This window comes from Nerophis ophidion, linkage group LG04 (assembly GCF_033978795.1).
Source record: "Nerophis ophidion isolate RoL-2023_Sa linkage group LG04, RoL_Noph_v1.0, whole genome shotgun sequence".
NCBI lineage: Eukaryota > Metazoa > Chordata > Actinopteri > Syngnathiformes > Syngnathidae > Nerophis > Nerophis ophidion.
In genome coordinates this window covers 61,959,841-61,979,316 of record NC_084614.1, presented here as the reverse complement: position 1 = coordinate 61,979,316, position 19,476 = coordinate 61,959,841, and the positions used below count along the sequence as shown (strand labels likewise).

The window sequence follows — 19,476 nt, the reverse complement described above, 5'->3', positions numbered from 1 at the left end:
TAAAAAGGGAGTCTATTTAAAGGCTAGAGTATACAAATGAGTTTTAAGGTGAGACTTAAATGCTTCTACTGAGGTGGCATCGCGAACTGTTACCGGGAGGGTATTCCAGAGTACTGGAGCCCGAACGGAAAATGCTCTATAGCCCGCAGACTTTTTTTGGGCTTTGGGAATCACTAATAAGCCGGAGTCCTTTGAACGCAGATTTCTTGCCGGGACATATGGTACAATACAATCGGCAAGATAAGATGGAGCTAGACCGTGTAGTATTTTATACGTAAGTAGTAAAACCTTAAAGTCACATCTTAAGTGCACAGGAAGCCAGTGCAGGTGAGCCAGTACAGGCGTAATGTGATCAAACTTTCTTGTTCTTGTCAAAAGTCTAGCAGCCGCATTTTGTACCAACTGTAATCTTTTAATGCTAGACATGGGGAGACCCGAAAATAATACGTTACAGTAGTCGAGGCGAGACGTAACAAACGCATGGATAATGATCTCAGCGTCTTTAGTGGACAGAATGGAGCGAATTTTAGCGATGTTACGGAGATGAAAGAAGGCCGTTTTAGTAACGCTTTTAATGTGTGCCTCAAAGGAGAGAGTTGGGTCGAAGATAATACCCAGATTCTTTACCGTGTCGCCTTGTTTAATTGTTTGGTTGTCAAATGTTAGAGTTGTATTATTAAATAGAGTTCGGTGTCTAGCAGGACCGATAATCAGCATTTCCGTTTTTTTGGCGTTGAGTTGCAAAAAGTTAGCGGACATCCATTGTTTAATTTCATTAAGACACGCCTCCAGCTGACTACAATCCGGCGTGTTGGTCAGCTTTAGGGGCATGTAGAGTTGGGTGTCATCAGCATAACAGTGAAAGCTAATACCGTATTTGCGTATGATGTCACCTAGCGGCAGCATGTAGATGCTGAAGAGTGCAGGGCCAAGGACCGAACCCTGGGGAACTCCACACGTTACCTTAACGTAGTCCGAGGTCACATTGTTATGGGAGACACACTGCATCCTATCAGTAAGATAAGAGTTAAACCAAGACAGGGCTAAGTCTGACATACCAATTCGTGTTTTGATACGTTCTAATAAAATATTATGATCGACGGTATCGAAAGCAGCGCTAAGATCGAGGAGCAGCAACATAGATGACGCATCAGAATCCATCGTTAGCAATAGATCATTAGTCATTTTTGCGAGGGCTGTCTCCGTGGAGTGATTTGCCCTGAAACCGGATTGAAAGGTTTCACATAGATTGTTAGACGCTAAGTGTTCATTTAACTGCTCCGCAACAATTTTTTCAAGGATTTTTGAAATAAAGGGAAGGTGAGACACCGGTCGGTAATTTACCATGAGGTCAGGATCGAGGTTAGGTCTTTTAAGAAGAGGATGAATAACCGCTTTTTTGAATGCTAGGGGAACACTGCCCGAGGAGAGTGATAAGTTTATAATATTTAGCACTGATGGACCTAATAATTCAAAGAGCTCCTTGATCAGTTTCCCAGGAAGAGGGTCAAGTAAACATGTTGTCTGTTTTATTCCATTTACACGTTGTAACAATTCCTCTAATGTTATTTCCTCAAAACGAGAGAAACTATTTTGGAGGGCAGTATCCGCCGTATATACAATCGTGTCAGTGTTAATAGGACCCCGTTGTAGCTGGGACGCATTGTCTTTAATCTCCTTTCTAATGACTTCAATTTTCTTACTAAAGAATTGCATAAAGTCATCAGCTGAGTGGGTTGAGCTACTGGAAGGAATCCCTTGTTGGGTTAGCGATGCTACCGTACTAAACAAAAATTTAGGATCGTTTTTATTACGGTGGATGAGATTTGAGTAATATTTAGCTTTAGCTAAGGTAAGCATGCGTTTATAAGTTATTAAACCATCACTCCATGCTTGATGGTGCACCTCAAGTTTAGTCGTGCGCCATTTGCGTTCCAGCTTTCTACATAATAATTTCTGAGCTCTAGTTTCTTCTGTAAACCACGGGGTGCGCTTTTTTGGAGCCTTTTTTAACTTTAGCGGTGCTATGTTATCAATGGTTTCGCGCAGGGCGTCGTTAAAGTTGTTAGTGAGGTTATCAATAGAGCCCACATACTTTGGGAATGGTGCCATTACCGAGGGCAGTAGGTCAGCAAGAGTTGTCGTTGTGGCTGTATTAATGTTGCGGCTGCTATAGCAGGTATTATTATTATTAGTTTGACGAACATGCGTCTGAACCTCGAATTTTATAAGGTAATGATCGGACAATACTTTAGTATACGGGAGTATCGTAACTTTGGAAACGGTGATGCCCCTGACAAGCACTAGGTCTATCGTATTACCGTTGCGATGCGTGGGTTCATTTATTATTTGTGTGAGACCACAGCTATCAATTACAGTCTGGAGCGCTACGCACGGTGGGTCCGATGGGGTATTCATATGGATATTAAAGTCCCCCATTATGATTATATTATCGGCGTGTGTCACTAGATCAGCAACGAACTCTGAGAATTCATTAATAAAGTCCGAATAGGGCCCTGGGGGGCGGTAGATAACAGCCAGGTGTAGAGGCAGCGGTGTGACAGACCTCATAGTAAGCACCTCAAACGATTTATATTTATTATTTATGTTAGGACTAAGGTTAAAGTTTTCGTTGTATATTAGTGCGACCCCCCCCACCCCTTTTGAGCGGACGGGCAATATGCGCATGTGTAAAGTTAGGAGGACATGCCTCATTTAGCGCAAAAATGTCGTTTGGTTTAAGCCAGGTTTCGCTGAGACCGATGACGTTAAGATTGTTGTCTCTGATAATATCATTAACTAACAACGTTTTAGGAGACAATGATCTTATGTTTAAAAAACCTATATTATAGGTAGTGGGCTGTTTTAGGGAGTTTTTGATCAAATTATCCGTAGTAGCAATATTAATAATGTTGTGTTTATTATGCCCAGTGCATTTAGTATAGTTACGACCATATCTAGGAATTGATACGACAGGAATTTTCCGATTGTTTGATTGTTGCTTTGATAAACTGCACGCATCATGGCTAGCCACCTCAGTAACGGGGATTTTCCGATTGTTTGTTTGTTGCTTTGATAAACTGCACGCATGATAGTTAGCCACCTCAGTAAAACACATGTCCAACTCTGAAACACTCAAAGCAGAAAAAACTTGTTCTAATTTAACAGACTCCTTACCCAGACCAGTAGTCTCGCATTTTCCATCTAAATCCGTCTTCGGGATGGAGGAAAGTGGTGTTCTGTGGGGATTAGCCTTCTGCTTTGTTTTTAGCCCCGCTCGACATCCGCGTTTCCGATCGCACCGCTGGCGTCTGCTCCGTAGACGGCCCCCGCTGCTACTAGACTCCCCTGCTTCACAGGCCGCTGGATGTAGCCGCCGATGTATTCCCATGCTAGTTAGCAAGTCTAGCACGCAAGTGTCTATCAGTCCAAAACGGCCCGATTCGTCCACATCCAGAAGTGTCTGGCGGTCGTACGTGATCACGGAGTGACCACGATGTGAGCCAGCCATAAAGTTTGTGGAATTGTCCGGTATTTCTGCCAAATGTTCCATCTTTAGCAGGAGCTCCTCGAGAGCGCAGCCCGTCCGGGCGCCGCCATCTTGTGGAAGTAGTTGGCATGCGGTTTAGGTTGTTATTTGGTACTGTAACTAAGGGTGTTCCAATCCAATACTACAAACTCATTTTCCATATGAGTTGGAAAATTGTATTAGATGTAAATATAAACGGAATACAATGATTTACAAATCCTTTTCAACCCAAATTCAATTGAATGCACTACAAAGACAAACTTTTGATGTTCAAACTAATAAACTTTTTATTTTTTCCAAATAATAATTAACTTAGAAATCCATGGCTGCAACACGTGCCAAAGTATTTGGGAAAGGGCTTGTTCACCACTGTGTTACATCACCTTTTCTTTTAACAACACTCAATAAACGTTTGGGAACTGAGGAAACTAATTGTTGAAGCTTTGAATGTGGAATTTTTTCCCATTTTTGTTTTATGTAGAGCTTCAGTTGTTCAACAGTCCGGGGTCTCCGCTGTCGTATTTTACGCTTCATAATGCGCCACACATTTTCGATGGGAGAACGGTCTGGACTGCAGGCGGGCCAGGAAAGTACCTGCGCTCTTTTTTTACGAAGCCACGCTGTTTGTCTTGCTGAAATAAGCAGGGGCGTCCACGATAACGTTGCTTGGATGACAACATATGTTGCTCCAAAACCTGTACGGACCATTCGGCAATAATGGTGCCTTCACAGATGTGTAAGTTACCCATGCCTTGAGCACTAATACACCCCCATACCACCACAGATGTTGCCTTTTGAACTTTGCGCCTCTAACAATCCGAATGGTTATTTTCCTCTTTGTGCTGGAGGAAACCACGTCCTCTGTTTCCAAATATAATTTGAAATGTGGACTCGTCAGACCCCAGAACACATTTCCACTTTGCATCAGTCCATCTTAGGTGAGCTCGGGCCCAGCCAAGCCGGCGGCGTTCCTGGGTGTTGTTAATAAATGGCTTTTGCTTTGCATAGTAGAGTTTTAACTTGCACTTACAGATGTAGTGACCAACTGTAGTTACTGACAGTGGTTTTATGAAGTGTTCCTGAGCCCATGTGATGATATCCTTTACACACTGATGTCTGTTTTTGATGCAGTACCGCCTGAGGGATCAACATTCCGTAATATCATCGCTTACGTGCAGTGATTTCTCCAAATTCTATGAACTTTTTGATGATTTTACAGACCATAGATGGTAAAATCCCTAAATTCCTTGCAATAGCTAGTTGAGAAATGTTGTTCTAAAACTGTTCGACAATTTGCTTACAAAGTGGTGACCCTCGCCCCATCCTTGTTTGTGAATTACTTAGCATTTCATGGAAGCTGCTTTTATACCCAATCATGGCACCCACCTGTTCCCAATTAGCCTGCACACCAGTGGGATGTTCCATATAAGTGTTTGATGAGCATTCCTCAACTTTATCAGTATTTATTGCCTCCTTTCCCATCTTCTTTGTCAGGTGTTGCTAGCATCAAATTCTCAATTTAATGATTATTTGCAAAAAAATAAATGTTTATCAGTTTGAATATCAAATATGTTGTCTTTCTAGCATATTCACCTCAAAATGGGTTGAAAATGATTTGCAAATCATTGTATTCCGTTTATATTTACATCTAACACAATTTCCCAACTCATTTGGAAACGGGGTTTGTAATATCACATTATATTGGCTTGCATTTCAAATCTCTGATACAAGCAGTCCAGTAGAAAAGCTGGACCAGCCAGGTCATTTTCAAAAAGTAAAAATGGTGGGCTATAGGCTACCAGGAGCTTGCAGCTACGCAACAGCGAAGCAAACAATAGCACACAAGCTAGACATACATAATAAAGGTCTTTATTTGAACTAAATTGCAGTCTGAAAAAGGACATTTGTTGATAAGTATCCAATAATTATAGCTACATGTTACTTACACATACACAATATCCGAGGCAGAAGCATGTTAGAAAGTATCCAGTATCAGACGTGTCCGAGTCATTCAGACAACTGCGTCATGCGCTTCACTTACTTATTGTGACCACTGGGTGTCAACCATAAAAACAATTGCCACACTACTTCAACTTAAAGACAGCATAAGTTCATTCCAGACAATTAATAAATAAATAGGATAGTGTTTTTCATACCTACAATTGTTCTGTTTGACAAATCTTACTTGACCAAACCTTTTCTAACATTCCACATAAAAGTACGATTTATGCTGATATGGGATCGATATCACTACGGTCAGATTGTACGATCCAAACACAACTCCAAATACGTATGTCATATATGTGTATGTCAATATGTATGTGTGTATGTATACACATATATATATATATATATATATATATATATATATAGAGAGAGAGAGAGAGAGAGAGAGAGAGAGAGAGAGAGAGCGAGAGAGAGAGAGACATACATATGTGTGTATATATATATACACGAGTATGTGTATATATATATATATGTATGTGTATATATATATGTGTGTATATATGAATGTGTGTGTATGTATATATATATGTGTATATATATACATATATGTGTGTGTGTGTGTGTGTGTATATACTGTATATATATACATATACACACATACAAACATATACACACATTCAAATACATATACACACACATTCACAAATATACACATACATATATACTTATATATACACACATACATATATATACACATATATATACATACAGTACATATATATATATATATATAAACCCCGTTTCCATATGAATTGGGGAATTGTGTTAGATGTAAATATAAATGGATACAATGATTTGCAACTCATTTTCAACCCATATTCGGTTGAATATGCTACAAAGACAACATATTTGATGTTCAAACTGATAAACATTTTTTTTGCAAATAATAATTATGTTTAGAATTTGATGCCAGCAACACGTGACAAAGAAGTTGGAAAGTTGAGGAATGCTCATCAAACACTTATTTTGGAACATCCCACAGGTGTGCAGGCTAATTGGGTACAGGTGGGTGCCATGATTGGGTGTAAAAACAGCTTCCCAAAAAATGCTCAGTCTTTCACAACATAGGATGGGGGGAGGTACACCCCTTGTCCACAACTGCGTGAGCAAATAGTCAAATAGTTTAAGAACAACATTTCTCAAAGTGCAATTGCAAGAAATTTAGGGATTTCAACATCTACGGTCCATAATATCATCAAAAGGTTCAGAGAATCTGGAGAAATAACTCCATATAAGCAGCATGGCCGGAAACCAACATTGAATGACCATGACCTTTGATCCCTCAGACGACACTGTATCAAAAACCGATATCAATCTCTACAGGATATCACCACGTGGGCATAGGAACACTCCAGAAAACCACTGTCACTAAATAGAGTTTGTCGCTACATCTGTAAGTGCAAGTTAAAGCTTTAATATGCATTCGAAAGCCATTTATCAACAACATCCAGAAAAGCCGCCGGCTTCTCTGGGCCCGAGATCATCTAAGATGGACTGATGCAAAGTGAAAAAGTGTTTTGTGGTCTGACGAGTCCACATTTCAAATTGTTTTTGAAAGTATTCGACATTGTGTAATCCGGACCAAAGGGGAAGCGAACCATCCAGACTGTGATCGACGCAAAGTTCAAAAGCCAGCATCTGTGATGGTATGGGTGTGCATTAGGGCCCAAGGCATGGGTAACTTACACATCTGTGAAGGCACCATTAATGCTGAAAGGTACATACAGGTTTTGGAACAACATATGCTGCCATCTAAGCGCCGTCTTTTTCATGGACGCCCCTGCTAATTACTACTACAAAATTAATTATATATATATATATATATATATATGTATATATATATATACATATATATATATATATATATATATATATATATATATATATATATATATATATATACATATATATATATATATATATATATACATATGTCTTGATTGGATTATCCAGAGAATAGTGCTCGATACCGTGGTAGAGCGCAATATGTAGGTGTGGGAAAAATCACAAGACTACTTCATCTCTACAGAACTGTTTCATGAGGGGTTCCTTCAATCATCAGGAGAGATATATATATATATATATATATATATATATATATATATATATATATATATATATATATATATGTATATATATATATATATTTACATATATATATATATATATTTACATATATATATATATATATTTACATATATATATATATATATACATATATATATATATATATATACATATATATATATATATATATATATATATATATATATATATATATATACATATATATATATATATATATATATATATATATTTATATATATATATTAGGGCCGAGAATCTTTGGGTGTCCAATGATTTGATTCAATATCGATTCTCAGGGTCGCGATTCGAGAATATATCGATTTTTTCGATTGAACGCGATTCTCGATTCAATATCGATTTTTGGGGTCACAATTTGTATCAATATCGATTTTTTCGATTTGAATCGATTCTCGATTCAAAAATGATATATTTCCGGTTCAAAACGATTCTGTATTCATTCAATACATAGGATTTCAGCAGGATTTACCCCAGTCTGCTGACATGCAAGCAAAGTAGTAGATTAAAAAATATATATATATATTATAATTGTAAAGGACAATGTTTTATCAACTGATTGCAATAATGTAAATTTGTTTTAACTATTAAACGAACCAAAAATATGACTTATTTTATCTTTGTAAAAATATTGGACACAGTGAGCTGTCAAGCTTATGAGATGCGATGCAAGTGTAAGCCACTGTGACACTATTGTTCTTTTTTTTAATTTTTATAAATGTCCAATGATAATGTCAATGAGGGATTTTTAATCACTGCTATGCTGAAATTATAACTAATATTGATACTGTTGTTGATAATATTCATTTTTGTTTCACTACTTTTGGTTTGGATCTTTCTGTGTGGAGTTTGCATGTTCTCCCCGTGAATGCGTGGGTTCCCTCCGGGTACTCCGGCTTCCTCCCACTTCCAAAGACATGCACCTGGGGATAGGTTGATTGGCAACACTAAAATTGGCCCTAGTGTGTGAATGTGAGTGTGAATGTTGTCTGTCTATCTGTGTTGGCCCTGCGATGAGGTGGCGACTTGTCCAGGGTGTACCCCGCCTTCCGCCCGATTGTAGCTGAGATAGGCGCCAGCGCCCCCCGCGACCCCGACAGGGAATAAGCGGCAGAAAATGGATGGATGGATGGATGGACTTTTGGTTTGTTCTGTGTCGTGTTTGCTCTGTTTATTGCAGCTCTGAGTGTTGCTGGATCAAGTTTGGTTTTGGAATTAGATTGCATTGTTATGGTATTGCTGTGTAATGGTTTGTGGGATGGATTGAAAAAAAATAAATAAATAAAATAAATTTAAAAAATATCAACAACAAAAAAATCGATTTAAAAAAAAATGAGAATCGATTCTGAATCGCACAGCGTATTCGAATCGATTTTTTCCCACACCCCTGCATGTCTTATATATATATAAGACATGCACCTGGGGATAGGTTGATTGGCAACACTAAATTGGCCCTAGTGTGTGAATGTGAGTGTGAATGTTTTCTGTCTATCTGTGTTGGCCCTGCGATGAGGTGGCGACTTGTCCAGGGTGTACCCTGCCTTCCGCCCGATTGTAGCTGAGATAGGCGCCAGCGCCCCCTGTGACCCCAAAAGGGAATAAGCGGTAGAAAATGGATGGATGGATATATATATATATATATATATATATATATATATATATATATATATGTATATATATATGTGTGTATATATATATATAATTAATTTAGTTTGTATCCTAGTTATCCTAGTTATTTCAATATTCTTGTTAGTTTTTAAATATTGTAACATTATTGTTTAGTTATGAGGAAGTGAATTTCCACACCATTAGGCTTTTTAAGGTAAATAATAAAAATGTCGCAAAGAGAGAATAGTTTTAGGAAACTTTTTATTGTATTTGATTTGTCATTTTTGCGAAATGTATCGTATTTGACATAAATTACTGTCTGTGAGAGTTCCAACAATCAAACAAGGAAATTAAACATTTCTTTCTCTCGCTCTCCTTTATGGCTGACGTCACTCTTTGGAGGGGAAATAGGGGCCTAATGGGATTTTGATTGTTGATGTAGCAAAGCCAGCAGATGAGATGTTGCTAAGCAATGTCTCTCCAGCGCTCCAGAGGGGAAAGGTCATGTGGGATCTCAGTGGAAATTTAGCTCACACCGTACTCTAACTGCCGCTTTTAAAAACATAAATGTGCGTAATCTCGTCATCATAAAGACTTTTCTCATACTCACACACACAAATTCTGTTATTAAAAGCCATATTTTCACTTTATCACCAGCACATCTTTCAATCAGGAGGAATAAAACCCCATGGAAAATGAAGATTCCGAGGTTTGAGTTCAAGGTGTCGCTCTTGTATATGGTTGCCATGAAGAGTAGATGTATTCCGATCTGCTTTGACGACAACTTTTAATAATCCGCCACCTCCGCACTGTAAAGCTCAGCGTTAAAGAAAGATGTGACTGTCGCTTCCTGCCTTGTGAAGGAAAGGTAACGAGGCCAAAGCTGTTCTCAAAGGACTTGACATTGTTCATTCTCGTAAAAAAAAAAAAACACCGTAAGCTTCTTCCCACGTTGTTGACACAGTTCAAGTGGGGGGATGATGTTTGTCACTGCAGAGGTGGCATACAGTATTGTTGGCACTTTTTGGATTGGTTTTTTGTTTTTTATTGGGTTTTATGAGCGGAATAGTGGACCTCTGTAAGCGGACATGTATTTACGTTCATTTATAAGTTAGACTGCATTTTTAAAAATCCATCTGTCGTGATGTCTGTCATAATGATTGTGAACGATTGGTAATTTTTTTTATAAAAGTACAGTTTTCCTTAAAGATAGCTATTTTTGTATCAAACCTATTTGTGAAGAATTTACCAATATTTAGCTGGAAATCTTAAATTATTGTTAAGCTTTCACTTTCAAATGTATTCTTCTTTAATATTTTTTTTAAAGTATTAAATTGTATAATTATATATTTCATGCACAATTTAATTTTTTCTGGTATAAATTACTTTTCTTTTAAAAATCTGATACTGCTTTCTTTCATAATCCAACAAAAAAAAAGTTGTTGAATTTTAACTTTTCCCTAAAAGACATTGAGATTTTTTTTATTTTTAATCACTACAATATCTTTTTTCTGCTGTTTATTTATTTTTTATTTTTTTTACTTTGACATATTTTAAGATCAAATGATGATTTTGTGATCATTGCCTCTAAATTGTAAATCATATAATGTAAAGAAAACAGGAAAAATACTTTGGGCAAACAAAACATACATTTTTATTACCAATTTAATTAGTAATTTATTTTTTAACTTTATTCTTGTTCAATGATTTAATAAAATCATTACAATAAAATTGTGTCATCAGTTTATGATGATATCTTTCAGGTTAAAATTACTATTATTTTCCATTAAATTTTTGATGAGATTTTTCTTATATGCCAACTTTATTCTGAGTAGAATTTTTTTCTGACAGCATTATGACATCTTTCTTTCATTTCATTTTTTTCCTAAAAAATAAAATCGGGATTTATTAGGATTATTTGTGTTTTTTCTCATACTATTGCAACTCTTTCTTTCTAATTATTGAATAATAATTTGTTGATCATGCTTTTATAATCATAATAAAATACAGGACAACCAAAATACATTTTTATCAACAAACTTTTTTGTGAACCATTCAACACTAGTCAACCTTAATATCGTAACTTTATTTTCGCAAATTTAGACACTTTTTCAATATTACATCTGTATTCTTAGTTTATTGCATTTTCTTCTATTTAATAAAAATATGAGTATTGTATAATGATTTTTTTGTAAAATCAGGCAACAACTTTTTTCTTACTTGTATGTATTACAAATATATTATTAGTCGACCTATTTCTCATACTATTATGACCTTTTTTATTTTAGAATTAGAATCAAATCATCATATTTGACCTACTTCCAAAATAAATTCACAATTTACAATTTATTGTAATTATTTTGCAACTTAATTATGTCATCTGTGACAGGCTTGCCCCTGACAGTTTGTCTATGTCTTAGTTTCTTCCTCTGCATTTGTCTTTGTTTCCTCTGTGTGTGTGTAGTGTTTCCTGTCAGCGCTCTTATTTTGTCTGTTTCCTGTGTTTCTCCCTGGGCGCTGTTTACCCTCAGCTGCGGCTGATTGGCATCCGGCCACACCTGGTGTCAATCAGTCCGCTCCTATTTGTACCCGCTTTGTTCCTCCAGTCAGTGCTGGATTATTGTCACGTATTGTATTGTCGCTCCTGTTGTGTCGTGTCTTTGCAGCGTAGCGGTATGCTATAATTCGTTAGATGTTTGTAGCTTACTGTTTTTTGGTTCCCTGCTTCCTATTTTGTCTTTGTACAACTCTTAACGACTTCTGTTCCCTGTTCTGTTTATGCTAGCCTCCATGCAAAGCCTTTTGTTTTTGTTAGCTTTCATGCTAAGCTCCTTTTGTTTGTTATCAGCCACGTGCGCACTTTTTGTTATACCCCTTTTGTTTATTCTTTAGTTTTAATTAAATCATGTTTTCTTATTCAATGCCTGCCTCCATCTGTGCATCTTGGGGTTCGCCACCAACTAACTCTGACAATCTGCTGCTTTCATAACATTACCAAAAGAAATAGGGGTTTCCCACTCTTGTATTAAGTATATCCATCCATTCATTTTCTACTGCTTGTCCCTATTGGGGCTGCGGTGGGTCACTGGAGCCTATCTCAGTTGCATTCGGGCGGAAGGGGGGTTCACCCTGGACAAGTCGCCCCCTCATCGCAGGTATTAAGAATATCTTATTAGATAATGTTATGGTTACTACTGTAAGTGTACTTTAAAAAGCAAAGAAGCCCTTTTAGATGGGTGGCTATGTCACAAGTTGCAATAAACATTGCTTATTAGCACTTCTTAATGCAAGTAAATTGAGCGTGGGATGAAGGGTGTTGCCAGAATCCATCCTGATTGATCGTGGCATCAAATGAGGTGAAGAACTTGGCGTGAATCGTATTTAAAGATGTTGACGGCGAGCCAACCAACTCCTAAGATGCCAACATCCTGTAATATCGCTGGAAACATCGACTTTCCTTCTCGTCATCGCCGATAACAAATGAGCGCAGAACTGAATCGCTGAGCTAAAACTAATTTGGGGGAGAAGAGCAAACAGGCTGATTTCTTGTGTGCATGCACACCCCAACATTTTTACGAGCATGATTCATTAAAAATCACGTTTTTTTCTAATGTAATACCCCACTTTTTAATTGTGCTTGTTAGCAACGCCACTGCTCAAGGATCCCAACTTGTAAGAGAAAATATTCCGCTTGTTTCAGTGTGACGTCATACCTATTACACCCACAGCCACTAGGGGGCATCCTAGCACAGTATCTTAGGTTTGCTATGATTTGTGGCAATATGCAATCAATTAATACTGTCATATTCCTTACTTGATTTCCACACAATGTATTTATTAGGAGTTTCAGACATGCGATGAGGTGGCGACCTTCCGCCCGAATGCAGCTGAGATAGGCTCCAGCACCCCCCGCAACCTCAAAAGGGATAAGCAGTAGAAAAATGGATGGATGGATATTCCTCACTTGATTTCCACTCATGTATTTATTAGGAGTTTTAGACGTTTGTCAGCAGTCAAATGTTATTTTTACACATTGTTAACTTGTATCATTCTGATTTTTATTTTTGTATTTTTTTCCCCATAGGGAATCATAGAAATCAAATTAATCTGTTCCAGAGTCAAACTGTCACCCTCATTTAATCAGATGTAATGTAATTATTTTTAACATATTTTGTGCATATAGTTTAGGAAAAGTGAGAAAATTTACATTTTGAAGCTTTCATTATCATAAATACAAATACGAATTTGATTATAATTTTTAAAGTACGTATTAAGATACCAGTTATTACTAAGCAATGTAATATGTTTTATATAATCCAATCCACTTTATTTATAGAGCACATTAAACAACAACAACGTTCCAAAGTGTTGCCCAGCCATGTTAAAAACAATATTAAAAAACAATATTAGGCTCCACCAATGACTGAATAAAAACAAAAACTAAATAAATATAAAACCAATATAAAAAACAATAAAAAAAAACAAATATGATTAAAAACAATTTTAAAGGGTAAACTCAATTAAAACAGTAAAATAGAAATCAGAGTGTATAAAAAACAGAGGACAACTGAGGACCACACAACTCACGTAGTGTTAAAAGCCAAAGAATAAAAGTGGGTCTTAAGACGAGACTTAAAACACTCCACTGTGGAAGCAATTTGAACATGGAGAGTGTTCCAGAGATATAGTGTGTATTTTTCATAAGTATGTACATTTTTATGAAAAAAAACTATGAAATAAAACTCTTTCTATTAACTTATGTGTACTTTAAAAGGTCTCCTCTCTAGTACTGTGGACAACTTACCTTCACTGAACGCCTGGTGCTCTCTGTAGTTGAATGAAAATACCCCCATTTACCACTATCTGAGGAAATCTGAAGCCTGTTATGGTAAAGTATTGAAATAGAATTATTCAAAATTCAAGTTACAATGTAATTTTATTCATTTTTTAAGAAATATTAAATACATTGTTATATCAATCAATGTTTACTTATATAGCCCTAAATCAGTAGTGTCTCAAAGGGCTGCACAAACCACCACGACATCCTCGGTAGGCCCACATAAGGGCAAGGAAAACTCACACCCAGTAGGACATCGGTGACAATAATGACCCAGTGGGACGTCGGTGACCAATAATGACTATGAAAACCTTAGAGAGGAGGAAAGCAATGGATGTCGAGCGGTCTAACATGATATTTATAGTCAACATTTTACAGTTGTTGTTTTTGTGTGTGTGTGTGTGTGTGTGTGTGTGCGTGTGTGTGTGTGTGTGTGTGTGTGTGTGTGTGTGTGTGTGTGTGTGTGTGTGTGTGTGTGCGTGCGTGCGTGCGTGCGTGCGTGCGTGCGTGCGTGCGTGCGTGCGTGCGTGCGTGCGTGCGTGCGTGCGTGCGTGCGTGTGTGCGTGCGTGTGTGTGTGTATAATAAATTGTAAAGTATTTTGCTCGCTGAAATAGAAACATAATGAGTTAAGAAAAGTAAATAAGCTAGTGGCCTAGTGGTGAGAGTGTCCGCCCTGAGATCGGTTGGTTGTGAGTTCAAACCCCGGCCGAGTCATACCAAAGACTATAAAAATGGGACCCATTACCTCCCTGCTTGGCACTCAGCATCAAGGGTTGGAATTGTGGGTTAAACCACCAAAATGATTCCCGGGCGCAGCCACCGCTGCTGCTCACTGCTCCCCTCACCTCCCAGATGGTGATCAATGGGATGGGTCAAATGCAGAGAATAAATTTGCCACACCTGGTGTGTGTGTGTGACTATCATGGCACTTTAATTTTAACTTTAAATGAGGGTGACAGTTTGACTCTGGAACGGACTCATTTGATTTCCATGATTTCTTAAGTGGGATTTTTTTTTTTCTATGTAATTGAAAAGGTACAGGCGGTAGAAAATGAATGGATGGATGGATTGAATGATACAAATTAGTAATGTAAAATTTCCCTTTTTAAATAACATGTGACTGCTGCCAAAAAAAAATCTTACTGACTAGTTTCATGAATGGTATATAAATAATATAAGTCAGAGTGAATCAATTATTTTCCTACACATTATTATTATTATTGTCATGGTAGAATAAGTCATTCTTTCATTCAATCAGAGCGACTTAATGATAACACCTTGTTTAAGTGTGCATTCCAGTAATAAATTGTTTATTTTTTATAGTAGTGATTTTTTTAAATTGTATATCATATGTATTTTATTTGCAATGTCTTTGTTGTTGCATCATGATATATGCTTATTTAGTTTGTGCTGGGTTTTTTTTAACCATGTGAAACACTTACTTACTTACCTATTGTGTCTAGCTGGGGTTAAATAAAGATTAATTTATTTAAGGTGAGGCATTGATTTATCATCAAAATCAAACTTTATTCATATAGCACTTTTCATGCACCGGAAAGTTTCAAACACAAAGTGCAGTACAAAAAATAGAAGAGAACAATAACAAAAGAAAACATGGCAAGTGAATATTGATTAATTGACACTTCATTGTAGAGTGCAATCATTGATTGGAGGGGAACATATATGCTACTCCTATCCTCTAGGGGGCGTATTTGCACAATTCTTGGAGATTGCTATGATGTGCTGTGATGCATTTTTGAGTGCTTTTATTTACAAACCTTGTTTCCATATGAGTTGGGAAATTGTGTTACATTTAAATATAAATGGGAATACAATGAATTGCAAATCCTTTTCAACCCATATTCAATTGAATGCACCACAAAGACAAGACATTTGGTGTTCAAATTCATAAACTTAATTCTTTTTTTGCAAATAATTATTAACTTAGAATTTCATGGCTGCAACACGTGCCAAAGTAGTTGGGAAAGGGCATGTTCACCACTGTGTTACATCACCTTTTCTTTTAACAACACTCAATAAACGTTTGGAACCTGAGAAAACTAATTGTTGAAGCTTTGAAAGTGGAATTTTTTCCCATTCTTGTTTCATGTAGAGCTTCAGTCGTTCAACAGTCCAAGGTCTCCGCTGTCGTATTTTACGCTTCATAATGCGCCACACATTTTTGATGGTAGACAGGTCTGGACTGCAGGCGGGCCAGGAAAGTACCGTACTCTTTTTTGTACGAAGCCACGCTGTTGTAACATCTGCTGAATGTGGCTTGGCATTGTCGTCCTGAAATAAGCAGGGGCGTGAATGAAAATGACGTTGTTCCAAAACCTGTATGTACCTTTCAGCATTAATGGTGCCTTCACAGATGTGTAAGTTACCCATGCCTTGGGCACTAATGCACCCCCATACCATCACAGATGCTGGCTTTTGAACTTTGCGTCGATAACAGTCTGGATGGTTCGCTTCCCTTTTGGTCCGGATGACACGTCGTCAAATATTTCCAAAAACAATTTGAAATGTGGACTCGTCAGACCACAGAACACTCTTCCACTTTGATGATCTCGGGCCCAGAAAAGCCGGCGGTGTTTCTGGATGTTGTTGATAAATGGCTTTCACTTTGCGTAGTAGGGCTTTAACTTGCACTTCCAGATGTAGCGACGAACTGTATTTAGTGACAGTGGTTTTCTGATGTGTTCCTGAGCCCATGTGGTGATATCCTTTAGATATTGATGTCAGTTTTTGATACAGTGCCGTCTGAGGGATTGGTCATTCAATGTTGGTTTCCAACCATACCGCTTACGTGGAGTGATTTCTCCAGATTCACTGAACCTTTTGATGACATTATGGACCGTAGACGTTGAAATCCCAAAATTTCTTGCAATTGCACTTTGAGAAGCGTTGTTCTTAAACTGTTTGACCATTTGCTCACGCAGTTGTGGACAAAGGGGTGTACCTCGCCCCATCCTTTCTTGTGAAAGACTGAGCATTTTTGGGAAGCTGTTTTTATACCCAATCATGGCACCCACCTTTTCCAATTAGCCTGCACTCCTGTGGGATGTTCCAAATAAGTGTTTGATGAGCATTCCTCAACTTTAGCAGTATTCATTGCCACCTTTCCAACTTCTTTGTCACGATTGTGTGGCATCGTGATGCGGGTTTGATCTCTCCTGGATGCTAAAATGATTTTTGCCCACTTTTTCCATCACACTATTCCACACACTTGGCGAGGTTTTTGAAATCTCCGTTTGAGTGGCAGATTATTTTAGCCCAGCTAAAGCAGCCGCTAAACACGTGGCCACTAATCCATGAGCTGTGCAGAAGTCATATTGAAGACTAACAGCAGATGTAATTAGAGGAATAAAAAAGGATATAAATGTTCTCAAGGAATGTTCTTTTCATTACTTCCAAAAATGTTCTGCATTTAGATAAAACTATTTGATCTTTTTTTTTATTTTTTATGCTTCTTAATTTGGCTCGGCGAAACGCAATAAAAGGAACTCAATATGTAAATCCACTCATGCAGTCAGGCGGAGACAGCAGGATTACAGCGGAGAGGCTACAAAAGAAGGCAATTATGACAACACCCGAACTCAAATTCAATTACCCTCTGCAGCACTTTCCATTTTGTTTGGGTATTAAGTGCAATAAGACGGGCTGTCGAGTGCTGAGATGATTCAAAGCGTGAGGAAAGATGGGAGGCGCACAATTCTATTGGTGGCCAAATGTGCCAAAAATAACTCATCTTGGACAAAAGAGAGGTAAATGGGCGATGGAGTCAAGTTTATTGATATTTAAAGGTCTCCTTTTCTGTATGGAAGGAAAAGTAGAATGATGGCCTGTTCAGGACCGTATAGGACACGGTGTACAGACCAGTGGCGTCGCCAGACAGATTTCACTGGGGCACGTGCCCCAGTGTTGATCTGCAATGCCCCTGTAAAAATTTCACCAATAAAAAAAAATGCTTCAGAGTTTTGAATCTACATAACATAGACAACAGCGCACATACTACTTAGTATGGTAATTGATTGCTACTATATTCACTCCACGTGACAATGAGCACATGGATAATTAATATGGTAATTTATTCATGTGTGGATCCAGATTTCAGTTGAGATAGAGAGAGAGAGAGAGAGAGAGAGAGAGAGAGAGAGAGAGAGAGAGAGAGAGAGAGAGATGAGAATCACTGCTGAGGTAGGTAACGTTAGCCAACAACAATTTGTTAATTATATTATTTTGATTTTGATATGACTCAAACTGTAACTCCTAGATGGATTTAAGAAAGTTATTCGCCGGCAGCAGGGAAGAAGCAGCGAGGAATGAGAGATGTAAGGGAAGTCCTAGCTAGCTAGGCAACATCATTGTCTTAAGTTGATGCTAAGTTAGCTAACGTTATTCCTTGTATCAAGACAAACATATTCATTTGCTGTACGAGCTGTCGGGGGAATTTCCAATGAACATGAAACATAATGTTGGTTATTGTCTGCTCAGGACCTCTGCATCAATGATGATTTGGAGTAAGCATGTGTGAGTTGAGTGCTTCTCAAATGGTTTATCTTCAGGAAGAAAAACATTTTTCCATATCATCAAGTCGTGAGCCAAATTTTTAAATCATTCAAGTTTATTTCACAGAAAAATAGCACAGTAGACTTGTCTTGTTAATCGGTGTGACTTTGACTAAAATAATCTTGTTTTGTCACCAGAAAAATGGCTACAGCTAAAGCATCTGGTTTTGTTTCCAGAAAAAATAGTAACATTTCTGTATTTGTTTTCAGAAAGATGGCTGAAAATATCGGGTTTTGTTGCCTCATTTAGATTTAAAAAAAATATATTTCCATGTCTGTCCTGAGTCCTCCTCCAACTTGTTAGTCGGTTTGCCTTTTGCTAAAATACTCACTAATAGTCACTAGAAAAATGGCTAAAAATATCTGGTTTTGTTGCCACAATTTGATTTTTTTCTCCCTAAACTTTTTTTTTTCATTCACACATCTGACTGTGACTCACTGAAAATTACACACAATCCACTTTTATGTCACGACCCAGCAGTTGGGAACCACTGGTCAACTGTATAACAGTTACTGTAATATTTCCATGTCTGTCCAGAGTGATTGACCACTTTGCAAAAATGAAAACGAAACGTTACAGTTTACTTCCCAGAAAATGATTCCCTGAACAGACACACAACAGTTGTTCATTTATTCTACTACTGTGGCTTTATTGTTTTGTGTATATTTTATAGCTTTGTGTATCTGAAATAGGATTAGCCACATTGCCATAAATGGAAATTAAATAATATAAAAGAACCCAGAGATGTAGGGGTGCTTTATTTTTTGTTTTACTTTTGTAGATGTTAAATTTGCAGATGATTACTGCAATATATATTTC

At 37.4% G+C, this 19,476-nt stretch overlaps 1 protein-coding gene across 1 annotated transcript in view; it reads left to right on the top strand.

The window, feature by feature from the left end:
- LOC133551686 (fibroblast growth factor 1-like) overlaps positions 1-19,476 on the top strand; it is an 819,097-nt gene that overhangs the window by 347,541 nt on the left and 452,080 nt on the right. The window contains exon 2 of the mRNA XM_061898656.1: positions 18,362-18,419. Coding sequence (XP_061754640.1) covers positions 18,362-18,419 — 58 coding nt within the window. The remainder of the gene's footprint in view (positions 1-18,361; positions 18,420-19,476) is intronic.